This window comes from Nanorana parkeri, unplaced genomic scaffold, assembly GCF_000935625.1.
Source record: "Nanorana parkeri isolate BGI_ZX_2015 unplaced genomic scaffold, ASM93562v1 scaffold192, whole genome shotgun sequence".
Taxonomy (NCBI): Eukaryota; Metazoa; Chordata; class Amphibia; order Anura; family Dicroglossidae; genus Nanorana; species Nanorana parkeri.
In genome coordinates this window covers 850,614-878,448 of record NW_017306460.1, presented here as the reverse complement: position 1 = coordinate 878,448, position 27,835 = coordinate 850,614, and the positions used below count along the sequence as shown (strand labels likewise).

The 27,835-nt window shown below is 43.9% G+C and overlaps 2 protein-coding genes across 2 annotated transcripts in view; one reads left to right on the top strand and one right to left on the bottom strand.

Annotated features, from left to right (window-relative positions):
• Positions 1-4,094, top strand: part of CEP63 (centrosomal protein 63) — a 27,166-nt gene extending 23,072 nt beyond the window's left edge. The window contains exons 14-16 of the mRNA XM_018555325.1: positions 456-574; positions 2,253-2,478; positions 3,853-4,094. Of these exons, the coding sequence (XP_018410827.1) occupies positions 456-574; positions 2,253-2,478; positions 3,853-4,014 (507 nt within the window). The 3' untranslated portion in view covers positions 4,015-4,094. The remainder of the gene's footprint in view (positions 1-455; positions 575-2,252; positions 2,479-3,852) is intronic.
• Positions 4,095-10,494: 6,400 nt separating this feature from the next.
• The window catches only part of LOC108786115 (kyphoscoliosis peptidase-like), a 34,319-nt gene continuing 16,978 nt past the window's right edge, over positions 10,495-27,835 (bottom strand). Inside the window, exons 5-10 of the mRNA XM_018555336.1 lie at positions 27,515-27,597; positions 24,649-24,757; positions 23,645-23,762; positions 20,062-20,250; positions 16,256-16,446; positions 10,495-13,194 (exon numbers count right to left, since the gene is read on the bottom strand). Coding sequence (XP_018410838.1) covers positions 10,787-13,194; positions 16,256-16,446; positions 20,062-20,250; positions 23,645-23,762; positions 24,649-24,757; positions 27,515-27,597 — 3,098 coding nt within the window. The 3' untranslated portion in view covers positions 10,495-10,786. The remainder of the gene's footprint in view (positions 13,195-16,255; positions 16,447-20,061; positions 20,251-23,644; positions 23,763-24,648; positions 24,758-27,514; positions 27,598-27,835) is intronic.

Sequence of the window (27,835 nt, the reverse complement as noted above, 5' to 3'; positions counted from 1 at the left end):
ATTGTAGTATGCTGTGTGAATTAGCCCTTACACTGTGCACTCTTCATGCACATAGCAAGCTGATTGAGCAGAGCTACAGTTAGAGTCCTTTTTGTTGGAGCTGGTTAAGTACCTATAGTAATTACATAAAGATAAGCGGCATCTTTATAATAACGTTGTGCTTTATTGTTACCAATATTTACCCCAAGTTTTTTTAAACCTCCTCTTATATTTTTTTTCTTTTTGCATTTTTACTTACATTATATATTTCTGTTGTATAACCTCCCTTTTAGATTGTAATCTCTCACGGACAGGGACCTCCTTACCATCTTGTCTTCGTATTGTGATTGTAATGTCTTGCTTATATTGTAAAGCGCTGCGCAAGCTGTTGGCGCTATGTACAGTAAATCTTGTATAATAGTAATAATAACCTCCTAGGTATTTTATTTAAGATCGCAATATCTTACTGCTTTCAGGCTTTGGAAAATCTTGAGTGTGAGAACCGGAGACTACAGAAAGAATTGTGCCAGACTCGGAAGGATCTGGAGCATGTTGTGCAGACACAAGAGTCTGATATCCAGACTGCAGTAGATAGGTGAGGAGACTGGTTCTCTTTGGATGAGAGCAATTTATGGTACTGCCATGTTCACTGTTCTGGATGAAAACCAATTCATAGCACAAACTTCTGCTTCATGCTTGGTGCAAAGTTACTCTCCTTAAGATCAAGGTTAAAGGGTTTCTAAACCCTCCTCTTTTGCCTATATCTACTGCTAGCAAGCAGTAGATATATCCCAAAAGTTTTCTTTTTAAAACCCCGCTTTAACAGGGGTTTAAACTTACCCCGTTTTCGCCCCACGCACCCGCCCGAGAATCCGAAACTGCTCGGGCAGCCGTAAAGCATCCTGAGGCGGACGCATGCGCAGCTCGGATTTTCGGGCGGGAGACGAGCAGAGACGCAAGGTAAGTCTATGGACGCGTGCACCTGCATGCAGACACAGCGGGATCGGAAGTGCCTGCAAGGACCGAGGAGTCAGCGCTGGAACGGACACCCGCAGCAGCACTGGAGAGAGGGCTGAAAAGGACAGGAAAGAAGAGGAAGATCGGATTAGGAGACATCATTTAAGGTAAGTGCTGACATTAACATTATGGGGAGGGAAATTTTTTTTTAACTTTATTGTCACTTTAAGAGGGTCTAAAACACAAGGGGCTTAGGAAGGCTTCTTCACAGTAAGAGCTGTAAAAATGTGGAAACTAATTCCAGCCAGCTCAGATGATTATATGGGGTTGCATTCCTAAATTCACAGAACTGAATATTTACATTTACAGGAAAAATTCGATTGCCTTAGGGCCCATTCACACCAGCCGCTGCGCTAATCACACAGTAGCTGGTGTGCAGCGCATGGCACAGTGCTGATCCCAGCACATCGCATGGTGTACTTTTTTGCGTGACCAGGCAAATTGCCTTGTCTTGTGTTGTGACTGCGCTGGAAAAAAAGCGCAACCCAATGCATATAGTGTGAATTGGCCCTTAGGAGATTAGGAAGGCTTTTTTTCACCCTGTTGGAGCAAACTCAACTATGCTTTAAGGGGATTTTTTTTCCTTCTTCTGGATCAAACGTGGGCATTGACTTCTGTTATGGAGGTTTTCTATTGATTTCCTCTTCCCTTTTTTTTTTCTTTGCCTTATTGGTTGAACTTGATGGACTTGTGTCTTGTTCAACCTGTCTAACTATGTACCTACAAATGGTCTAAGGCAGTACCACATCTCATGCCATTAAATTTCAAAATAGAATACTGAATGGCCAACTTTTACAGAAGTCCCTTGAAGTATTTCCCAGTAACCAGGCATTGTACTTCAACTCTATAACAACACCTGAGGCTGCAGTTGTAATGGGGGGGAGATTATTCGCTTTTATATGTCTCTAATGCATCGACCTTAATATTAAAGGGGGAGGTTCAAAATGTCCCCTCGGGAAGCATTTTATATGCATGTAGATTTGAAGTTTGACCCTCATGAATGTCTCCACTCCCTTGGTCAGGATCTAGCTATGTGACTGTCGAAATGCTGCAGGCAGTACATTGGACACACTGCTCTATACCGATATCCATTTAGGTTGCCCCAGGTACCTTATATCGAAATTGCTGCACAAATAGAAACCATAACTTGAAAATATTTTCCCTCGGGATCAGTACTTCATTTCATGTATTTGTTAATGAAATGTTATCTGAAATGTTATCTGATGCATAACACATTTGTTTCCTTTAACTCGCAGGAAGTCCCAGGTACTGCTGGACAAGCATGAGGCAGAGCTGAATACACTTAATGAGCGGTTAAACGAGGTCTCTCGGCAGTATGAGGAGCTCCTGTCTGCTCTCCAGCCTCAGCGAGAATCTGCCTTCGTTCTGAAAGGTTTAAGCAGGACAAGTTCTCTGGAATCGGTGTCCTCTGAGCACAGCAAAGGGGATGTCCACACGGATGATGACTCCAACCGGTCGCAGGTGATAACTGATTTCACTTATGTTAAATAGAAGATTAATTCCACTGCAATTCTGTGTACCATTCTATGTACTGTATAGTCTGTGTTCCAAATGGTTGATAGTTTTTATAGGAACTGTGCTTAAGCAATAAAAGTCTCATCATTGTTTTATTCCATGAAGCGTTCTTCAGAGAACTGAACTCAAAAATGTAAGATTTGCTATATTACAGTTATATTACAGACAAAATCTTAAAATGTTAAGCAGTATCCTGAAAAATATACAGTTTGTCTGCAGTTCCTGCTGACAAATAGCAGTGACTTCCTGGTATGTGAGGGTGCCTAGGCACTTTTGTACCTACAGCCTTATAGCTGTATATCTGCCATGTGAGATCTAAGGCACTGCTGCCTCTGACTGCTAGTCTTAGGAGATTTGGTGATGTCACTGCTGTTCTGCTCGCTGTTCTCCTCCCTGAGGCTCTGACATGAGAAAGCAAAACCTTTCTGTACCAGAATGATCGCCTCCACGCAAAGACAGTGCAGGGCAAGGCATAGTAAGTCAATAATGCAGAAAAGATCAGCTGTAGGAAGTACTGTTTACCTTACATGTGACATTTCATTACGTTCTATGGGCACAGCACAGTGCAATGCGGTTGTACCACGTCGTGGCCCGCTGCACTGAAAAAAGTACTGCATGCAACTGTGCCCATCTATTACAAGGCAAATTGCCTTGTCTTGAGATGGGGGAGGAAAGAAAATAGTCTGCGCAGCGCCAACGCATTTGATGTGAATCAGCTCTAAAACGGTTTTACATTTAGATTAATGTAGGAAAGTAACTTTGTAAGATCGTCACTTTCCTGGAATAAGTGTGCAGGAGACGGCTTCTGACTTTCTTCAGCTGTCAAAGTCAGAAGCCGTCTCCTGCACACTAATTCCAGGAAAGTGACGATCCTACATAGTTCCGGGTTAGTGAGTGCAGTAATTGAGGCCAGGGAGATCAGCATGGCAGCCAGGAAACTAGCATTTGTAGAAGAATGCCAGTGGTAACTCTTGTATTTTTCTCTTGGTTGGTTTATGCTCGGGGGTAATATGGAGTTCAGGAGCCAGTGGGATTTTTGTAGGAGTCCGCTCCATTGAGGGCAACTAGATGAAACCTCAAAAGTTAGGCACCAGTTGTCATTTTTAAGGAGCATTGGCGACCTGGCTCCTGGGATTTGTCCAGCCCTGCTTTACATTGTGGGAGCTAAGTGGGGCACCAGGAGACCATACGTCAGAAAAATGGTAATGGTTGTGAGTTGTGTTTTCTAGCTTCTTTCTTGCTAATTTCAATTCTTTGTATTAATACATGGTGCCTTTTGTAGCTTTGTTTTATCTCTCCTTTCACATGTTCTCATTGTAGCTCCCAATGCCACCATCGTCCCCAGCCAGCACAATAGCTGCACGGTTCCTACAGGAGGAAGAGCTGCGATCACAGGATCTTTTTCAGCGACTGGATTCTCATATTGAAGAGCTGAAACAAGAGAGTCACCGCACACTTCAACATTTCACAAACACCAGGTAACATGGTTTAGGGGAGCTGCCGCCTGTGGAAAGGCCACAAAGGACATCGGAGCCAGTCCTGGTCACCAAATGTGACTGGTGAGTCATTTGCTCACCTTACCTGCCTGACCTCAATTTGTATGCGTCTTCTACACCTTGTAGCTGAGCCATTAGAACTCTTATTTTATATATTCTGCTTTTAATGTACAAAACATAAAAGCCCTTGCGGGGTGAATTCAAGCATTACAATACATGATTTGTGTTCTAATTCTTTGTAGTTAGTGGACTTTTCTGATGATATAGTGCATGGAGAGACTCATTACTGCTATGTTTGGTATGTACTATTCCAGTAAGAGACTTAAAAAGAGACCCTGTCATGTTTCCTCACAAATCAATAGACCAGTTCCTTACTGCCAAAAGCAGGTGGTATACTTTCCTCTCCAATGACCCTCAACTCCAGCGCTGCAGCCTTCGTCTGGTTCTTCTGCATTTAAAGCATTCTGGAGTGTTGAATACCTATAGTATGTCCCCTACAGTGTGCTGGAACCTTCCTCTGACCCCTGTTACTGCAGGACTCAGTGGTGATATAGGGATTGGAGGAAAGTACCAACACATTGGGGAACACAGGCATCCAACACTCCCGAATGTTTAGAATGCCTGAAAGACTGATGGAGGCTGCAGCGCTGGAACAGAGGGGGAGGTAGAAGTCACCGGCTGCTGGATCGGTGAGTATAATAATAATTTTCTGGACGCAGACAGGTTTCTGATTTGTTTAAAGACCTGATGGGGTTTCTTTAAGGATGCTTGTGATTCAGTGTAACCTTATAATTTGATTGTATATCTGGGCTAAGGCAGTATTGGTAAGAATTCACCAAGCCATTTTACATGAATCTAATAACATAAAAATGCCATTATGTGCTCCAGGCAAACGCCTTGTTTGCCTCGCGGCAGATACGCCCCTGGTTATAGTACTTTGCAAATTGCTTTTCTGCCTTTATTAAAGAGACACTATCACCTTCCATATACAGGACAAAGTGACAGTGTATTTGCAAAGGCCCAATTCCCCCCACTTCAGTCCCACTAATACTCACCTTGCCAGTGCTTCCCCACCCCTCCTTCATTGCAGCACTAAAATCCCCAGTGTCAGCTGGTGTCAGTAATAGTGACGTCGCTCTTTCTGTTATGTGGCAGTGATCGAACCTAATCAGCTGTTGGATGTGACCATTGTCACATGGTAGGAGGCCACATGCTCCCCCATATACAAAATGACCAGGTATACTCTTCAGCTGCAATGGAGAAACGAGCTGCTGGGGAGCACTGGCAATGTATCAGTAGGTCGGGGGGTCCTTTGCAAAGGCACTATTGGTTTGCTCTGAATGGGAACGGTAACACTGTCTCTTTAACTAAACAAGTTCTCACATAAAAAAAATAGAATGTTTAATTATTGCAGAATTTTGTGGATTTTTAAATGTTTTTAGGTTTAATTTTTTAAGTGGTGAAATATTATTTGTGTAGCTCTTGGTATTACATCTGCATTACTACGACCAAACTGAATGGATCCGAAACCACAGCATAGCACAGCATAGCACAGCATAGTCCAAAACGAAATAGACATTGTGGATGAATCTTTAACCCAGTAGCAGTAGCTAGTAATTAGGGAAGTTCTAAAATATGTAAATGAGGTATTTCATGCTAGATTATTTATACGTGGCCTCATTCAGACTTTAACAAGGCCAGGCAAAGAGTGGTGCCATTGCCCAAAGTACCATACCTTGTACCAACCAGAGTCTAGTTAACTGAAATTAGATCGGGGAGATGGTATTGGTGGTTGTTTGCTATGGGATAGTGTACATTTTAGACTAATACTTACGTGCTAAGTACGCGTACATGTTTGAAGGGTAAGAGTACTTGCATACACAATCCCATACATCACTCCTGAGTTCACATGTAGATAAATTCACCTTCTCACACCCTCTTCTTGCTGTCCTCTGAAATCAGCTTGTATAGAACAGTGGCCGAGCTGGAGACTCCTATGACTGTTCTTGTGTAGGCCCAGTCCATGTACATAACGTTCAGAGGAACCAGAAGGATGTAACCACTACCTGGCCATGGGTCGTGTCTCAGTTTTGATGATGGAGAAAGATGAAGGAACACTTTTCATTTTATGTTATTATAACTTTTTTATATTTTTATTTGAATGTGAATTGACTTTGCAAAGCAGCTAGCAGCTGACTGACTAAAAAACTACAATTAGCTGCAAAATCACACTCCTAAAATGGAAAGAAATATTTTTATACTTGAAATAAATTATTTGAATATTCTTTTCTGTGTTTTTATTGAGTGTTTGTATTCGCTATCATATTCATTTTTGAATTGCGTTGTTTTTTTGACGCTGAGAACCCAGCACTTGGAGTCCTTGAAGCAGAAAACAATTAAAGGAGAACTATGAGGTGAGTGCTTTTCACTCACCTCATAGTTCTAGCTGACCTGTGACAATGAGACTGTCACAGGTCGGCTCAGTAGATCAGGAGGTGAGCAAAAACATACCGGCGTTCTCTCACCGTTCGATCCTGTCACAGCTCTCTGCCGTGACAGGGGAGGGGCTGGATTCCCCCCTCCCCGCTCCAAACCGCCAGCGCTGACTGACGGAACGGACGGGGGGGGGGCGGGTACAGCTGGCTCTGCCTCTAGATGGGCAGAGCCAGCTGTCAGTCACGCAGCTGGGCGGATCCCGGCACAATTGTGGGGATCCGCTTCAGCTGCGGCGTCTCAGTATCGGCATCTCTCAGTCACCCTAGGCTCAGTATACTGCGAGCTGTAGCTCGCGGTATACTGAGCCTAGGGTGACGGGAGGATGCTAGTTTGTGTCCTCCCGTTACCCTAAGGAGAACTATGGGGAAAAGCCTTAACCCCATAGTTCTCCTTTTAAAAGCATACGTATAGCCAAGGGGTAGGCAACCTTGGCTCTCCAGCTATGCTGAAATTACAAATCCCATAAGGCATTGCAAGCCACAGGCATGACTCCCAGAGGCAGAAGTAGTAGTTTCAGCACAGCTGGAGAGACAGGGTTGCCTACCCCTGTTATAGCCAAAACATTTCCTTTTTGTTTGGATAGAGTAGGGAACGATTGAAACCCCAGCCGGTCTATGTTTTTGTGGTCTTGTTCCATTGGGGCCTTTCCCATCACTTCCTGTCCTAGAGGATGTGAGGGGAAACCTCTCCAAAGTGAGGGGAATTCTGGAACGGGTGTCCCACTGTAAGATTTCCCCTCGCATTATGTTCTGGTGACAACTGTAATAGTTTGGATTTGCCATTATTTCTGTCTTGATGACCGTGCTCATCGGAACAAGTATAGTGTGTGACTCTGCCGTTTGGTGACACAGACTGCAAAAAAACTAACTTAACTTCAATTCTAACCCATTTTTTCTTTATTAAAATAAAACAAAATAAAGCTTTGTTTACATATACACTTTAAAAATGTCCCTTTTTTGCCTTAACACATCACCTTTACCTGACTCAGTTACCCTCCCACTAACCCTAACCTTAAAGCGTAACCAATTCCCTTAATTTAAACTCTTAATACCGGTCTTCCAACATTTAATGGATAAGTTCGCCTTTTGCAAAAATTTAAATGCATAATTAATAATATATTTAAAAAAAGTGCATTTCTTTATTATTTGCATTGCAATCGTGGTCACTTGATCACAGCGGCAAAGCTCAGGCTTCTGCATATTTTAAAACTGTCAGGGTGAAGGACGGCTGAACTTTAAACTGCAATAAATCACCTCATACGGCATCCAGCTGTCCTCGCTCTGGGTAGAGCTGCCCATATTCCCGCATCTACCTAGAGCGAGGACGGCTAGACACTGTATGAGGTGATTTATTGCAGTTTAAAGTCCAGCCGTCCTTCTCCCATTTCTCCTAACTGAAACTCTGTACCTCAGTACGAGCTCTGCCTGGGAGACAATGTGCAGAAGCCTGAGCTTTGTAGCTGTGATCGAGTGATCACGATTGCAATGGTTTCCAGGCTTCAATGCAAATATGAAAGAAATGCATATTTTTTTTATATATTATGTATTTCTTTAATTTTTGCAAAAGGTGAACTTTATCCTTTTAAAGTAGAACTATGGCCTCCATCTGTACTTGCAGTTTTCTCCCAGCCCCCCTGCAAAGTCCCATAAATACCTGTTGATCTTGCCAATTAAGTCAACCTAAGACCGCTTCCTATGATGATGTGGCAGCAAGGTTGTACTGCTTTTGATATCAGAGCAGAGTTGCCACTCCCTTGTTCTCTGTGCCTGCTTGCGCGAGAGTGGTATGACAAAGTGTTACAGGGGGCACGGTCATCAGCATTGTCGTTGCTGTTTCGCAAGCCTGTAGCTTGTCAGTCAGCCCCTGGCCACACCTAGTCCTGCCCACTGCTCTGGATTGACTGCACTGCCTCTGTTGGTGAAGCTCTCCCGCTATGAACTGCAGTGTCTGGGAGGGGAAGTGTGTGAGACACAAATGAAGGGGGGTTTGGTTGTCGGGGAAGATGAAGTGTATTGTTGACTTTATGAGGCTTGTTCATTACATAAGTGGAGACTGTCCTACAGAAGCCTTTAGTTGTATTCAGCTATTACGAAAAAAGGTAACGTGATTAAGAGCTTACCCAGAGCCCCTATTTCACAGTGTGGGTGCCTGAGGAGCCAACAGCCAAGCACCAGCACTGCCACTTTCTGACAATAGCCACCAGGACAAAGAGAGAGGATGAATCTCCCAAACTGTGACACAGACGGCAATAAAATCTGACAGAGGTTCTAATACCTCACCACTCTATCAAAAACAGCAAAGTATTGGATTTACAAACAGTTTAAAGTTAGTCAGTAACTGTGCCATGATTCCATGTTTTAATTGTACAAACACAACAGCAAAATCCTCCCTGCTTGTAGCCAGCTTGTGTATCTGATATAGGACCAAATCAATGTGTCTTCCTTTCAGTTCTGTGTCTAGTTATTCATATGTAAAGTAAAATCAAGCTATTTACATCATTTGAAGTCACAAGTACCTAATCGGACTCGTGATCATCATTTCTGGTGAACCGCTTATGGGGACATGCAGTGTACCGAATACCGAAAACATTATGACCTGCCTAATACTGAGTAGGTCCCCTTTTGCCAACCGAAACGGCACCGACCAATTGAGGCATGAACTCTACTAGACCTCTGAAGGTATGCTGTGGTATCTAGCACCAAGCCATCGCTAGCAGATTCTTTAAGTCCTGTAAGTTGTGAGGTGATTGGCCTCCATGGATTGGACTTGCTTTTCCAGCATATCCCACAGATGTTTGACTGGATTGTGATCTGAAGAATTTGGAGGTCAAGTCAACACCTTTTAAACTCAGTCATGTGTTGCTCAAGCCATTCTTGAACCATTTTTGCTCTGTGGTTCCGTTTTGACGCTCACATGCAAATGTTAGGCGGTGGATACAGGTCACTGTGGGCACCCTGACCCATCTGCGACAACGCAGCCTCATACGCAACAAACTTCGATGCACTGTGTGTTCAGACACCTAAAGCAGCATGAACTTTTCCAGCAATATAAGCTACAGAAGCTTTTCTGTTGGATCGGACTACACGGGCCAGCCTTCGCTCCCCATGTGCATTAGTGACCCTTGGCCGCCCATGACCCTGTCTCCAAATCACTTGTTTTTCCGTCCTTGGACCACTTTTGGTAGGTCCTGACCACTGCAGACCAGGATCATCCCACAAAAACTGCAGTTCTGGAGTTGCTCTGACCCAGTCGTCCAGCCATCACAATTTGGCTCTTGTCAAAGTCGTTGAAATCCTTACACTTGCCTATTTTTTCAGCTTCTAACTCATCAACTTTGGAGACAAAATGTTCACTTGCTGCCTAATATAACCCACCCACTTCCAGGTGCCACTGAAATGAGAAAAATCAATGTTGTTCACTTCACCTGTCAGTGGTCATAATGTTATGGCTGATCGATGTATTAAGCAATCATCGGGGGACTGTAGTCGTAAAAAGGGAAAGAAGTCCTGTTTAGACAATAGAAATCTAGTTTACTAGTAAGTTAGATGTTACATTGTTGTATTTGATGCAGAAATAATCAGATGTGTTAATGTAATACAATGCCTTTTATGAATGGATAAGCAAACTAGTTTTAATCGAAAAGGTTGAGCACAAGTCTCTTTATATTAGAAGTATGTGTGATGTTACTCGGAGCAGTTGTAAAGGTTCTTGCTAAGATACGAGTGAGAGGAAGGCATTGGGGTATCCAGAACTGCCATTGAGAGACATTCGTTTTTATAAGCTTTTCCAAATAGAAGGCAAAGCTATATGTTAAAAACTAGTCAAATAGCAAAACAAAGCATGTAAAAGTAGTAAACATGGCCTCACATTTCTTACAAGTTTTAAGATCGTTCTACTATAGTACCACTTGTATAATGTAGATCAATTCTGTCCATTGGCACAAATGCCCCTTCAGCTATGTTTAAAGCATCAACATATACATTATAATATATACAAACTCTGTATCTGTAGAGAGAGAGAATTATTGCTAGGTTCCTCTTTGAAGTAGCACCTCTACAGAGTATTTAATGGCCACTTTAAGTCCATCAGCCAAACTCTAAGCGATAGTTTAAAACTTGATTTAGAATAGGAATATATCACACAAGACTTCAGTGTAGCGGATCATCATATCATGTTTTAGCACCTCTGACAAGTGTACTTGTCAAGATGATTCATATTGTAAGGGAGCTGTTGCCTTGGAAGGGAGTTTGTGACTTAGAAAGCTAGGAGGAATTTGAGCTTTCGATCAGTCTCTGATGACCTATGCCTTTCACCTGATAACTAAGCACCAAAGCATAATTCTTGTTCAGATTGTTTGTCACCAGAACCTGTATGTCCTTGGTTCCAGCGGTGCTGCAAACCCCTTCCCAGCATTCATCATGGCCTAAGGTCAGAGGCCAAAAGTTCTTGCCCTTGACGGACACCGCTGCCAACCCCCTGGCCTTAATTCTGAATCGTACTTCAGTGTTGGCTGGCAGAACACCAGTCTTGGGCTCTAGCAGTTCATAACCTGAATTCCAGCTATTATATCTCATGGGGAAATATGGCCACCTTATTTTTGTGTTGGAGCAACATAGGAGGTAATTACAGGCATAATCGTAAACATTGCTGAGGTCTGTCTTCATCTTACTGCACAGCTTAAGAACATAGTTACCAGCTTTAGGGAGCTGGATGTGAAATTCTACTCGACCTTCCTTCTCCAGTTGAAAAACATATCTCCTCCTTGCTTCCTCTGTCGTGATGTCATCAGAATGTAAGGTAGCCACAATATCAGTTGTTTCATCTACAGCAAAACTGACACAACAGCGTCCATCATCTGCAAAGATGGCAGGCTCAAGGTGGGATGGGCGAAGTAGACCCTTTTTATCTGAGAGATAACTGGGTCCAGAAGGGTTGCATAGCTCAAGGGGTAACAAGGGCCACTTCACTTGAGTATTCACACAGGTAATCAGATAATTGCATGCAAATTTAAAATTGCCCTGCTCCGACTCTGTGTATATCTTCAGAACATACATCCCAGCCTGGGGCAGTTGTACCTGAAATTCTACTCTGTTCTGTCTTTGGACTTGAAGGATGTGTCTCCTTTCTCCCTCTTCTGTTAACAACACATCTTCTGACTGCAGCCTGGCAAATATACCCATCTCCTTCTTTAGTGTGAAAGAGATGGAGCAGCGTCCATCAGTAGTGTGAATGATTGGCTCGGTTTGGGAAGGTTGCAAGAGGCCTTTTTTCCCTGAGAGAGATGTTGGTCCAACAGGGTTCTGAAGTATGTTGGGAAAGGGCGGCCAAGCTGCCTTTGAATTGGAACACGATATAAAATAACTGCAAACAAGCTCATAGCTTCCAGTTTGAAATGTACTATCTGCATAAATCCTGAGGTCATAAGAGCCGGGTCTTGGAAGCTGTATGTAGAATTCTGCCTGGTGCTGCTTCTGTATTTGCAGAATGTACCGTCTTTCCATCTGGCTATTCCACTTGTTATCATCAGAATGTAATGTAGCCAGGCAGTTCATATCTCTGTCTAGGGAGAAACTTAAAGAACAGCGTCCATCTGTGCTATTGATCACTTGTCCTAGCTGCGATGGCTGGATAAAACTTTTTCTACCTGCTGAGTTGCTGGACCCCACTGGTATCTGTGGAATAGCAGGGGCCCCTGGGTCTGAAGTCTCTATGCCTGAACAGCAAATTAAATAATTGCAGATATACTCAAAGTTAGTTGGAGAGGTTTTGCTATCTGCAAAGATCTGGAGAACATACGAGCCCGTCTTAGGCAAACGAACCTGCAGTTCTATATGATGGCCTCTTTGAACTTGTGTCACATAACGCTTTTCTCCACAGTCATTGAGTGTCACATCATCACACTGAAGGGCTGGCAATACTTTTATATCATCCTTCAAAGTAAATGAGAGAGAAATCCGTCCAGTGGGTGTGTAAATAATAGGATCATTACAAGAGGGTTGCAGAATACCTTTTTTCTCCATTAACGCAGTTGGCCCAACAGGGTTCTGCAATTTTTTGGGGAAAGGTGGCCATGTCACTTTAGGATCTGTACATATGATTAGATAATTACAAAAACACTCATACTTGCCTGGGCCGGTGGAACTGTGTATTTTTAGAGCATAGTAACCTGACTGGGGAAGGTGAACTTTAAATTCCACTCTGTTTCCTCGCTGGGTTTGCAGAACATATCTCCTCTCATCTCCAGATTTGATGTGATCGCCATGTAATATAGCTAGAACGATGTTTCTCTTGGCTAGAGTTAAACCAAGAGTACAACGACCATCATGAGTGTTAATCACTGGGTCCCGGCATGTGAGCTGCAGAAAGCCCTTCTTGTCAGTCAGCCAACTAGGACCGACTATAACATCCAGCTCCTTAGGGATCATAAATACAAGATCTACAGATGTGCAATACACAATATACTCAACAACATTATCATATGATTCTTTAGTACTGTCATATGCTTTTGTATATATCGCCAGCTTGTGTCTTCCAGTCACTTGTGGATATAATTCCAGCTGCATCCCGGTTTTACTTAATGTCATCAGTCCGGGCTTTTCTGTTTTATTGAGCGTGAAAGAGAAGAGTGCTGGGGAACGCCCTTCAATAGAAAAGGTAGCCTTTCCATTAACTGTAATAAAATAGAAATGGAGTCATCTATTAGGCTTTAGGTATTAAGCTGACTATAGATCAGTAGAATTTAAAAAAAAAAAAAAAAAGTTTCTCTTCTGTTTATTAAAGGACACAGCCGAATTGTCATGTAACGGAAGGGTTATTTCGCCTCCTGACGGAGTAGGGCGCTAGGAATAAAACAAGAAAGCACAGCCCTAGGGTTGGCCCCCAGCTGCTGGCACAACCCCCCGCATGTTAGAGGCAGCCCGATTTTATTTTTTTTACCTAGCGTCGATGAGTATGGACTTGGCTCCCTGCTGAGAATCTTAGTTCTGTACTTTTACTTTAATTTTTCCTTAATTTTTCTTGTTTCTTTTTAGTTTCCCACCCCTCGGTTCTCACTGCTTTGGAACATCCCTTCCGTTAAATGAAGATTTGGCTGTGTCAATGAATTTGGCTGTGTCCTTCAATGATCTCTGCTATCATTGAAGGACACAGAACCCTCCACTGTGGAGTGGTCTGTGTCTTTTTTTTTCTCTACTACTTTGTGAATAACTGATCTGCCTCTATCAAGTGGGTGGTAGTGCCACCAGCAGGGGCGCTCCCAAGGCGGTGCTTTCTTGTTTTATGCCTAGTGCCCTAGGCATAAAACAATGGCTATCACATAGGGGACTAACAAGCCCCCTTTGTGATAGCCAATTTTCAGTGACAGGTCCTCTTTATGGAGACATCAGGGGTCTTTAAGACCTCTAATGTCACCTCGGGACCCCCAGAGAAGTTGATGAAGCAAACACCTGCTTCACCAGCTTTTCTCCGGTTTCTGTACCAGAGAGTGACACTGAATGCAGGAAGTGATGTAATACACATCACTTCGTGCATTCCAAAGAGGAGGAGGAGATCAAACGGAGCTCGTTTACTGAGCTCCATTTGATCTCCGGCCGCAGAGCTGCTGTGCTGGTCCCGGGCTGACACCGGGCACAGCGGAGCTCAGGATCGCCAGCAGCGGCAGAGGGGGCGCACACCCGCACGCCTATAACAAGCGATCGGGCGTCTCTACAGATGCCCGAACGCTTGTATGTAAACAGCCATCGCCGGCTGTTTACATTGCAGGCTGATTACCTGCTCGATTGCAGGCTGATTACCTACTCGTCCCATCACGCCCCGCACGAGCGGGGTGGGATGGGACGTTTAAAAACGCCCACCCATGTCCTGGGGTTGCCCCATTCTGGGCTCAGATTGCTACTCTAGCTCAGAAGATCACAGGCCTGACTTTACAGTTTACTCCATTGGTGTATCTCCTCCACTTGGCACCGCTATCGCGGAAATCATATAAACGCTCTCTACTGATTCATTTGTTGAATGCAGCTCGGGCTTGTATACCAGCACTGTGGAGGCAACCCTGCCAACCCTCTATAGCGATGTTGGCAGGGAGAGTGGAGGAGATCAAACTGATGGAGGACCTCACGTCTTCCATCAAAAAGACCCAGCAGAAGTTTGTTGGTACATGGGCTGCATGGTACCAGTTCAGGGATTCCCCGGAATTCCCACAAGACAACCAGGGGTGAGTCTAAGGTGGTGTGGCCCTCAGGAGACTGGACGCCCGTGGAACCGGACTTGGGTGGGTGTGTTTCTCTTTTTCCCTTCCCTAGTTGTCATGTCATTGTGTTTTTTGTACTCTTGCTTTCCTTGTCATGCTGTTCTTTTCTCTTGTGCTCTTTGTATGTATCGGTGGCACTATCCGCTCTAAATGGAGGGATAGTATCCGTAGTACTACAGTTTTGTTCCTTTTAGGTCCTATACCAGTAAAACGGAAACTGTCATGGGAGTGCTGGTGCAGACCGTAATAGTTATACTATGTGAGATTGGTTTTGAGGAGGGATGGCCGGGCCTGTTGTGTTTATGTATCTAACTGCTGACATATGTATTTGTTGTTTACATGCCTGGCTGCAAAGCCTGAATGTTTTGTTGGTACTGTATGGTGCTCTCATGCTTGTATAAATAAAGAATTTTTGAAAAAAATAAAAACGTCCACCCGTGTTCAAGAAGCCGCTGTCCGGCCGTTTAATTACAACGGCCGGACAGCAGGTGGTTAAATAAAGTTTACCAACATCTGGCAATTTCTAAGTATCATTCTTCCCAAGAAAAAGGTACAATTCACTTGTTGTCATGAGGACCCACACACAGCTGTGTCTATGGAATGCTGTACTAATAGCTTTTAAAATATATAGACAGTGCACTTCATGGACACAACTGTGGTATGCCCTTTTCAGAGCTCTACAAATGTTCTCAGCAAATCTGGTCCTCTTATGCAAACTTTGAGATTTACACTCATCCTCATAGTTAGAGCCGACGTGTGACATTAAAACTGTCAAACGTCGACTCTATAGATCAGGAAGTGAGCAAACACATACCGTTGCTCGCTCATTTCCTGATCGTCTCCCTGCAGAGAGCGATGACTGTCGGTCACCACTCCCCCAAGGGATTCCCCCCTCCCCTCTTCGATCCTCCGGCGCTGACTGGAGGAACGGACGAGGAAGGGGCGGGCACAGCTGTCTCTGCCTCTAGATATTCTTAGGCAGCTGTCACTGAGCCAGCTGGGTGGATTTATACAGTATTGTCCAGATCCTGGCTATGGTGCCCTCAGTATATCGTGTGCAATAGCTTGCTATATAGTGAGCTTTGGGTCACGGGAGGAGGTTAGTATATGTTCTCCCGTCACCCTAAAGAGAACTATGGGATACAAAGGTTGCCCCATAGCTCTCCTTTTAATAAGGTCTCTTTTGCTAACATACAAAACCAAGTACTGAAACGTTTGTGTTTATGGATTTGTACTTCCCTGCCCTTCTCATACTTCTCTTTTGTTGGTCATGTATGGGATTTGGCAGTATGTCCCTTTTCCTCTGTAACTACAACTATCACATGGCAACAAGTAATATTTGAACATTTCCCTTTTCATAGAAGTAATTGAACCTTTATAAGTACAATAACATGTGATATGTAAGAGATGCATAGATGAGTTAACGATGTTGATTATTTCTGTGACCTGCCTTCAATATAAACTTATATATCTAAAGTAATACCTGTTTCAACCTGGAGGATCTCGGGGAAGGATGCTATCAGGCCAGCATTGTAGAAGCTGCTCTTCCGACACAAGTTTCCCTCAAACTGTTTGAGTGACAGCGGCACTTGTAGGAGTTGCCAGTTCTGATTATCAGGGAAATGTTCCTCTATGAATAATGCAGGGTGAGTCAAAAAGTAAAATTCATTGTACCTGCCAAAAGAAAAGGTTTTCTTTGTGGTCATCAAGCTACAATAATGAGCAATTCAAAGAATAATTACATTCAAAATGTGAAATCTCCCTTCAGGTGATGAGTGCTTGTTTGTGTGACGATGATGGGGGATTTGAGTCTGAATGTTGCAGAATAGAATTTGTTTGTTTCCCCAGTCAGAGCACCTGACAGGTCCCTCCACATTCCACAGAAGAGATGCTCTGGCTGTGATCTAAGCCTTTTATGGCTGTTGTAATTAAAGGCATGGCACTAGGCCCTCCATATATTACGAGTGGACAATTTATATCAACAAGCAGGTCCGGGAGATGCGGTGACCCTCGCATTCTCTCTAAAGTCATAAAACCTGAGTTGGAAAATCAAGTTACATTTATTCATTTGGAGTTGGGCGAGGATAGGTAAACTAAAGGTTCATCCTCCGCCTGCTTTCCCGCCCCAGCCCTGCCTAGGGGCTGGCTCCGGGACACCCTCTAAGAGGGGCTTATAAAAAATTTGGTGTTGGAAACTAGAGAGGCTCTTGGCTTAAACATCATCGAGGAACTAGAAGTCTTAACATCGCAGAAGAGTTCCCCTTTAATCTTTGGACATTATCTGCTGCAATTCTGCTTGAGGAAGAGCCCTGCAGACTTCCACTTTGCTTCTTGAACTCTGAACTCTGTCAGGACTCCTAATTCCAGGACTGTTGAGTATTCTTCTTTTATTCCCTTTTATTTTGCTGTTGTATATATTTTGTCTCTTTTTATTAAATCTTTTTCTGTATATTTTCTGCACCGTTTCTTTTATTAAAGGTCGATCTTAAAAATCGTTAAGCTTATCTCTAAATACGAACTTAAGTCTCCTTGCTTTTTGAAGAGTGCTACTGTATAGTGAATCCGGTCATATGTTTAAGTGTTTTGAATAGTCGCAGCATTTGCTGGGCACGGTTTGTATTCTGGAAAATACATGGTGGAAGTGGAAGTTTGGTGGGTAAAGGGTTAACTGCGGAGTTAACCAACCCGGTGACGATCGCTCTCAGTCTGCTGGCCTGAGATTTTATCCTGCGAGCTGGGAAATCTCTGTGCAGGGTGAGGCTGAGAGTGGTATCGCCACGTCCTTGTGACGCTCACGCTCAGTTCAGACTTGTGTATGGTCACGTGGGATTGACGTACAGCGGGTTTGGGCCGGGCGTACATCACAGTTAGGACCCCATCTCCATCTCCAAGGTTCTTGGATCTTGTGTTCTAAAATTAATCCAATACATTTCCCAGCATTCAGTGCTGCACTACTAATGTAACCAGGTCTGTGACGCGGCCTTTTTAAGGAAAGACAGAAGTCATATGGCAAGAAAAAGAGTGTTTAGAGGAATGTGGTGCTCCATAATTTCTCTGCAGACGCTGTGAACATGGGGCGTGAGGTAAACCTGTTAGCTATTTTAAACATTTGAAGCAAAAAACTTTAAAGCAGTATAAAACCTTCAACTTTTTTTTTTAAATTATGAATCCAGATCAAACAAATATAAATTGTCCAGCAAAGTATTTATTAAAATTTTTGCCCAAACAATTACAATCATCATGTTTCCAAACAGCTCCAGCTCTATCAGCTCAGCTTCCCTGAACATCCTGTCCAGTACAAGATCACAAGGGACAGAGCAGTCTGCAGCAGCTCTCCATCTACTAGCTTATAGAAGGGAGAAAGGAAGAGTAGGGGAGAAGGGAGTGGTATGACTTGCTTTGGCTGTATGTTCGTGGAGATACGCACTGCTTACTAGCACAAACAAAGGTGGCTCCATAGGACCCTGCAAGGGAAAGGAGCCACCATAAAACAGGATATCAGGAAAATAGCTGATTGTACAGGAAAATAAAACTTAAACATCAAGGAGCAGCATCCATTGTAAGTGATGTCATCAGCATTTGAAACAGCCTAAAAACATTTTATGGGTTATTCACAAAAGGGTGAAGAGTTTGGAGAAGGCAGGAGAAGTGAAAAATCTAGGACAACATAGATGAACTGGAAAGTGAGTTGAATTGGAGAAGTTTTCCCAATCAGCTATTTTGTCCTAGATTGTTCACTTCTCCAAACTCTTCACCCTTTTGTGAATAGCCCTGTTAGACTTTAAAATCATTTAAAGAGCAGACACCATAAAGTGCCTGGTATAACCTTTGTCGGCCAGAAAACTGGCCTCTGTGTATCTCTGATTTAGTGTCAACAGCATGTTAAGTTCTGGCCTAAGCCCTACCAAGCCACCACTACCCAGTCTAATAATTTATTAGTAACCTGTCTGGCAGAAATATAGGAGATGTCATTGCTAACTTGATTTAAAGGAGAACTATGAGGTGAGTGAATTACGCTTATTCCCAGAGAGTCAATGTGTGACAATGAAACTGTCACTCGTTGAGTCTATTGATCAGGAAGTGAGCACACACATTCCGTCGCTCGCTCACTTCCCGATCATCTCCCTGCAGAGAGTGGAGACTGTCAGTCACCGCTCCCCGCAGGGATCCCCTTCTCCGATCCTTTGGCGCTGAGTGGAGGAACGGACGGTGAACGGGGCGGGCACGGCTGGATAATCAGAGCCCGCTGTCACTCACGCAGCTAGGTGGATCTTGACAGAATTGTCGGGATCCATCCTGGCTGCGGCGCTCTCAGTATATAGCGGGCAATAGGTAGGAATTTAAAACAAATTGGGTTTGTTTTTACATTTATTTTACTTACCTTTTGTTTTTTTAATTTTTGTTGGTACTTAACTTCATTGCTATTACATACAAGCACATTGGAGGTGACAGGTTCTGTCTTTTGACCCCTAATGTCACCTTTGCACTTCACTGGAGATAATCAATTACAGATCATGCTTGATCAGCTCTGAAAGCAGAAGTGACAAAATAAGCGTAGTTTCTGGATTCACTCCATAGAAGGGGGATCAGCCAACAGATTTTCGCTGGTCTCCTTCTCCTCTAGCAGCTCACAAACCACGCCGGACCTAGGCTCGCAGTAGGGACAGCAAAACTCGGGATACATGGCGGGGGCACATTTGAGAGCCCATAAAATGATTGAGCAGCTGTAAAAGCTGACAGTGTAAACATGAGGCTTGCAGACTTTTATTTAAATATATGCCACAATAGCCACAGTTGGTATAAATCTACTCTGTGTGCATCAAATACCTTCACAAAACCAGATATTACCTTGACAAGATGGTAACATCATCAAAGTGCTGCACATAGCCTGTGCAGAGTTGTGGGAGGGACCCAGCAGGCTCAACCTCCTACAAGCTGCCTGCAGAAAACTAGAAGAGGGGGCGGAGACAAGGCCAGTCACCTTGTACAAGGTGACAGAGCAGCAGTGACTGGTCTACATTACAGGAAACCCTTGCACAAAGGCAAAGTGCAGAAATGATTTCATATTGGATTACTGCACAGATCTGGTAGAAATACACAAAGCACTCCCAAGATTTAAGTGAGACTACACATGTCTCTTGTATGTGGACGATATTTGTTTGGTCTGGATTTTTGCCTTTAATGTTTAAAATAACCGACAGTTTCACTGTAAGACAATATTTGATTTTGGATAAGTGTACAAAAGTATTGTTTCTGGTACTCTTTGAAAATCTTTTTCACTCTACTTACCGAAAGTTAAATTTATTACTGCTGCTGTCTGCTATTCCTGCTCCCCATGTGGTGTCTAGGAGGTGCCACTTCTTGTTTAGATACACCGCGTTCCAAGCATGATTCGTCTCTTCAGAAAATGTCTGACCCAAAATGTAACAGAAGCCCTTTGAGTAGCCACCAATTTTTACACACTGTATTCCTGCAAGCCTGAAAATGGATGAGATTAAAGTGTCACTATCAGTAGTAACATTAGAAGTCTGCTGGAAAAATCCACACATGCCACGCTGTTCAGCAACAGAATAATCAAAAAGACCTAAACCGTACTTAGATATGAGGGGTACAATCTGGGTAAATGATGTCATAGGGCAAACCAAAGGAAACATCCGTCCCCCAGTCATCATTGACACAATCTGTACATTGTAACACTTCCGAACAGCAGAGCAACTCCTCTTTATTACAGGAACCTGAGCTGGTATATATACAGTATCTATATATCTATATAGATATATACACATATATATATCTACATAGATATAGATATATATATATGCCTGGTGTCAGTATTTACATCACTATGTCATGTCTGACCGTGGTTGATAAATGAAGAAGATGGAGCCGACCTATTGGTGGTCTTCCATTGGCAGTGGAACAACTGTGATGTATATAAGAGGGGATAAAAAAGAGCTATGCACATTTATAAAGCACAGCAATGTTCTTTGCAAATGTGCATTGTGGTTTGTTGGATTTGGTAGTCCAAAGCCAGCAGAGTGCAATAAAAGTGAATGCTATTTGCTCAAAGAAAAAGAAAGCCGGCTGCAGAGCCCAGGCCATTCAATGATGGAGCTCTATCTGCTGTGTGTATTAGAGAGAAGTCAATGGGCATTGCTGATTCCATACTACAGTCCACATTTTGTGAATGGGCCATACAATGCGGGCATGGTGTTCCTGGCGTGCTCTATTAGGCCACTCCAGATCATGAATGATGTTGGGAGTTTGATCACAGTTTTCAGGATATGACTCCTCCTCTACTGATGTGCATATCAAGCAACAATTAGGGCCCGTTCACACCCGCCCGTTCAAATGTGTTCGGGCTGTGCTAGCCGTTTTTCCAGTGCAGCCTGAACACAAGACAAGGCAATTTGCCACTGGTGGGCAAAGTTCACAACACAACTTTGTGGTGGTATAAGCTTAAAAAAAGTACGGCATGCAGTAATTTTTTTAAGTGCACCACAGTGAGAGGCAGTACAACCACATCACACCGTGGTGAGCCCATAGAACGTAATGAAATGTCACTTGTGACATTTTAATAAAGCTCTAACAAAACAAATAAAAAGATATTGTGTAATGTGGCTTGATCAAGGGTATCAGCACTGTCTAGGCACACACACAACAGTAGAGCTGCAACAGTTAATCGATTTAGTCGATTAAAATCGACAATTGAAAACGTTGTCAACGTTTTCGATCGTCGATTCGTGGGCTATCGATTGATTAGCCTGTTCGGGGCTCCACACGCTGCCTGAGCCGCACGTCACACACTGCTCCCGCTGCGGCCGCCACACAGGACGTTTAAGCCACGTCCACCGCACAGGATGCATAAGCCACGCCCCCCCCGCACATGCCGCTGAAGCCGCACACGCCGCTGCTCTCCTCCTCGCTGTGAGCTCCCTCACCGCAAGCTGCCTCACTAGCCGCTGGCCCGCCGACAATCGAGGGCCCATGATCTAAAAGTACGGTAAGTCAGAAGTGTAGACTAGAAATGTAATCTGTCCTCTGCACCCCATTCCATCATCCTACCCGTCCTCTCCATCCCTGCACTCCATTCCACCACCATACCCGTCCTCTCCATCCCTGCACTCCATTCCATCATCATAACCATCCTCTGCACCCCATTCCACCATCATACCCGTCCTCTCCATCCCTGCACTCCATTCCACCATCATACCCGTCCTCTCCATCCCTGCACTCCATTCCACCATCATATCCATCCCTGCACTCCGTTCCATCAACATACCAGTCCTTTGCACCCCATTCCACCATCATACCCGTCCTCTCTATTCCTGCATCATACCCGTCCTCTCCAATAACACCAGCTATAGAGGAATACATCAGATCCCAGCAATAATACATTATATACAGCACAATGCAGAATAACGCCAGCTACAGAGGACTACAAATCTCAGCAATAGTACATTATAGTATAAAGTACTATTGCTGGCATTTGTTGTATTCCTCTGAAGCTGCTGGTATTCTGTATTGTGCCTCACCACACTTTTTTTTTATTCCACCGCTCCAAGCTTGCTCCTGTGATGGACTACAATCTCAATAGAAACTAGTAGTCCATCAATGGAGCCATTTTTTTTTTTTTTTTATCGAACTTAATAATCGGCTAACTAATCGATTTTTTAAATAAGCGTTAGCTGCAGATCTACACAACAGTAGCCGTGCTGCATCTTCAGTTCTAATTGGCTTGGCTTCTTCAGTACTAATGAGTGTCAGGTACATAAAATTACACATGTTTACAGGTGCTGTAAAATTGTTGAACTCCCTTCCACAGACAGTGGTATCAGCTGAGAGTATGGAATCATTCAAGACCCGTCTAGATACTTTTCTAAACTAGCGAGATATACAGGGCTACAGGTAATCCTAGTAACTCAAACACACACACACACACACACAACCCAAAGGTTAAACTCGATGGACCTGTATCTTTATTTATCCTTAACTGCTATGTAACTATGTAACATACCCCAGCATATATAGCCACATAGGTAACTCAGTCACCCTAATCCATTCACCATTGAATGTTTTAAGGCAGACATTAATTGTCCAAGAACAGAGTAGACCCCAAAGGGTGGGATTGTGTAACTAAAACAGGGTGGTTCCACAACTTTCATACTTCCTATCCTGTTCTTGAATAATTAACATTTGCCTTAAAGGAGAACTATCGGGTTAAGGCTTTTCCCCATAGTTCTCCTTAGGGTAATGGGAGGACACAAACTAGCATCCTCCCGTCACCCTTGGCTCAGTATACCGCGAGCTGCTGCTCGCGGTATACTGAGACGCCACAGCTGAAGCGGATCCCGACAATTGTGCCGACTATCTAGAGGCAGAGCCAGCTGTACCCGCCCCCTCCCCGTCCGTTCTGCCTGTCAGCACTGGCGGATCGGAGCAGGGAGGGGGGAATCCAGCCCCTCCCCTGTCACGGCAGAGAGCCGTGACAGGATCGAGAGGTGAGCGAACGCCAGTATGTGTTCGCTCACCTCCCGATCTACTGAGCCGACCTGTGACAGTCTCATTGTCACAGGTCGGCTAGAACTATGAGCTGAGTGAAAAGCACTCACATCATAGTTCTCCTTTAATACATTCAAGGGTGGTTCGATGAGGTGTCTGAGTTACCTGCATGGCTTTAAATGTTGAGGTATGTCACTGACACTCATTAGAACTGGTAAAACTGCTCGGATAAAATGCAAAATGTCTTCAACATTACAGAACAAGTCCAGTTGAATATGACTTACTGCTTATAGTTATATCATGACCTTGAAAACAGGAATCCTTCCCCTTAGACTATAACTTCCACTGTCTACGGTACATTTTGACTTACCTGCACATATTTTCAAACAGCCCTGCATATCCTTCACATGCTCCCTTTCCAGTCTGTAGGATCTGGGAGGGATCACTAGTCCATTTGGACTTGTCTTCCAGACCTTCTAAATCATATTCTAAATGGGATAAAAATAGTTTTGTTAGTCTTCCTCCCAGTCTCTTAAACCACCATAGTTATTCAGTCTCTACAAGGTGAACTAGAAGGATGCATTTGATCATATATCTCCCCAACCACTGGAGTGTCACATGAGCTTATGGGGAGATCTGCACAAACAAGGAAAAGCATGCTATATAAATATTAATAATGATCTCATCACCACACAGGCAAGCTGGATATTGTCAGAGTAATATCGCATTCATTTTGGTTGGCATATTGGATTATGCACTGGCTTTTCTAAATTGTTCTGGGTTCATGGGTTCTTTGCACTCATGTATCTAATTTTACCCACCAGCCATGGCAATAATGATTGGGTATCATCCTCATTGTTGGATTTTTTATGTAATTTGTCAGACAGAAATTATTAGAAGAAATAAACAGTATAAAGATGCCTCAGGGTGGTGGGGACAGAAATTAAAGGAAAACTGTACTAAAGGTTAGACAAATCAACTGTGCCACCAATTGGGAGCCCAGCTACCTACAATTTAAACTCTTGATATCAGAGGCCTCACCCCTTCCTCCAGAACAGCTTGCTTAAAAAAGACCGCACTGTAACAGCAATGAAGGCCCGGCATTACCATGGCTGTTGGAAAACACTTAGGTTGACTGTGGGGTGGGAAATGTTCATCTTATAGTCCATAAAGTGTAACTTTTTTTAATAGGTTTCCAATAACAAAAACAAAAAAAGGTTTAAAAAGGCAACAGCTGTAATATTTCTTTTTACAATAAGGGGCACTGAAAACCTGGCTCCTGGAATTTGTCAAACCTTGTATATTGCTGTAATATGTATTCATAGTTTAAGATTCTGCTACAAACCTCTCCATGGTTCATGGGCTTTTTCTCACCTATGTGGTGACAGACCCACATCCAGATGACCCTGACTTTCTCCAGGTCTGTTCGTGCAAACTTTAGCAGAGATCTCACCAGTTGTTCTACTGTGCTTGGCTTGCCCACCTGAAATCATGGACACAGTATTAAGTGACTAGCGCATTGTGGTACGACATGGCTAAATTTCTGACTGGAACAGTGCATCTTGTGTAACCCGTTACAACTAAAAATAAAGTTTAATGAATCTACTCATGGAAGCTCTTTTCCATCATGTTATTTTTAAGATCCTGAAAATGTAACATAGCCTAAAACAGGGGTATCAAACTTAATTTCATCGTGGGCCGCATCAGTATTATGTTTGCCCTCAAAGGGCCAGTTGTATCTGTAAGACTATATAAATGAATCTACTCTTTCTCATATTAAATAATTGCCCCTGCATTTAATTGTTACCGATTTAAGTAATAATTTAATAACTAGCTTTGAAAGTAGAAGTCTAGGAAAGATCATGACAATTAGTGTAATAGTGCAGACTGGCTGTGCAGGTTCTATCATGGGCTGTGCGGACTCTCAGCTGGACTATGCAGGGTCTATGGTGGGCTGTGCGGACTCTCGGGTGGCTGTGCAGGTTCTATCATGGGCTGTGCGGACTCTCAGCTGGACTATGCAGGGTCTATGGTGGGCTGTGCGGACTCTCGGGTGGCTGTGCAGGTTCTATCATGGGCTGTGCGGACTCTCAGCTGGACTATGCAGGGTCTATGGTGGGCTGTGCGGACTCTCGGGTGGCTGTGCAGGTTCTATCATGGGCTGTGCGGACTCTCAGCTGGACTATGCAGGGTCTATGGTGGGCTGTGCGGACTCTCAGGTGGCTGTGCAGGTTCTATAGTGGGCTGTGCGGGCTCCCAGATGGATGAGCAGGTTATATGGTGGGCTGTGTGGGCTCTCAGATGGATGAGCAGGTTCTATGGTGGGCTGTGCGGACTTTCAGGTGGCTGTGCAGGTTCTATCATGGGCTGTGCGGACTTTCAGGTGGCTGTGCAGGTTCTATCATGGGCTGTGCGGACTTTCAGGTGGCTGTGCAGGTTCTATAGTGGGCTGTGCGGGCTCTCAGATGGATGAGCAGGTTCTATGGTGGCCTGTGCGGGCTCTCAGGTGGCTGTGCAGGTTCCATGGTGGGCTGTGTGGACTCTCAGGTGGCTGTGCGGGGTCTGTGCTAGGCTGTGCTGAGTCTTAGGAGGGCTATGCGATCTCAGCAGGGGTCCCGATGAGCTTATGCAATGTCACAACATTTTTTTCCGTCCAGAGTTGCATTCATTTTTCACCAAGATCTTGTAGTGATGATGGGAGAGTCGGACCACTGCATAAATTGTGGTGGTGGATTGGGTGATGGTGGTACACGCTAACGGGGGGAATCATCTCACCCCCCAACTCTAGTCGGCGTCCCACCCAACTCATTGACTTCACTGGTTGCCAGGAGCTCGGCAGGACACCGGCCAGAGCGTCCCAGTTTGCTGAGAGCTGGGTGGGGAGATGTGTATGGCCCTCACACATCTCCCCATCCGGCTTTTAGCAACCTGGGACGCTCTGGTGAAAAAGGGGGAGCAGGCACTCTGCAAACATTGTGCAGCAGAGCTGCCATGCCACTCTGCCTGCCACCCTACCACATGACCCAAAGAGATGCCGCCTGAGGCAACAGCCCAAGGCTGCCTCATTATAGGGACAGCCCTGCTATTGACCATTGTCTCTGGTACAGAAAGCTTTGAACAATGCAACGCTTTAGAATTGTCACTGGAGCAGGAGGTGAGGGGAAATCTTCTAATGTGGACACCTATTTAGTGACACCTCTCTAAGAGGGGGGTTCCCCTTGCTTTAGCGAGAAACTTCCTGCTATGTCTCTGGGATAGGAATTGAAGGTAAACCTCCTAAACAAAACGTAGAAAGCAAAAAAAAACCTGCAAGGGGTCTAATTCATTCCCTACCCTGTCCGAACTAAAACAAGAGCTTTACATGCTCTTTTTTTTACCCTTTATTGGCTAACTTTAAGCCTAAGTTTACTTTTCAAATCATATTTTTAATTGAAATCCCCCACCCCCATCCCGTCCCCCCACTTACAAATCACAGGATTCGTCTCCCTGTAGGCTGAGGTTGGTTTTTGAAAATGGCAATGCTGTACGTGGCTCCACCCACACAGCCATGTCATCGACAAGTCCTATCAGCCATCATGGCAGAAGGACTTCTAGTTCTCAACGGAATACAAGTGCAGTGACGTCACTGCACTTGTAGTCCATTGATTTTTCCTTCCATCCCTGTTACTGAATGTCTGTATCTCAGTATGGTAAATAAAAGTAATTCACCGGCACACACTGGAAGGGTTTTTAAAGTATTGATATGTTTATTCAATACCCAATGTCACATACTGGCATACGGTGCTAGGATTTGGACTTTGTTGTATCTCAGTATGGACAGGAATGATAGGAAGAGTTTGCAGGGGGCAGAACATGGCACCTGCAATCCACTGATCGCGGTTACAATGCTTTACTTGCTCCTATACATATTTATCTTTTATTTATACATTTTTTAAGGTAGAATTTACTTTTATGTTATTACAGGTGGAAGCTTATGGAATGCCCACCAGATTCTAAAATACCTGGTAAAACAAGGTAACATGAATGATAAAAGGACAGCTGTATATTGGAACATATGTTAGATTGTATTACACCCCTCTCTACATGTTCTGTAGTAAGTGCTTTTTATTGTATATATGTCATTTTACATCTGCATCAATAAAAAATTGCTTTATATGTCAAATTGTAATTGCACCCTTAAAGTCCCATTTACCTTTTTATGTTTTGGGTATTATATTAACAAACGTTCAGTTTCACTTACCTGCACAGCATAAGCATCTAGCTTTTCAAGGTTCTTCAAGTTGACAGGCATAGATTTGAGGCTGGATTTATCCCAGGGATAAGCTAATAAAGTATTAAACACATACATGGATACAGATTAGTGAGAGCATGAATATAAAGTGATGTGCTATTTCATACTTAATTAAAACATATTGAGTTCCCCTATGGAGCTGTAGGTGTAAGAGGGGGCCATGACGCCTGCAGTCCAGACCCAAACTTTAGTTAAGTATAGGAGTTTGAGACGGGATGGGAATGGTCAGTTGGTGGAGTAGGAGGGGGGGGGGGGAAGGGGGGGGGAGTG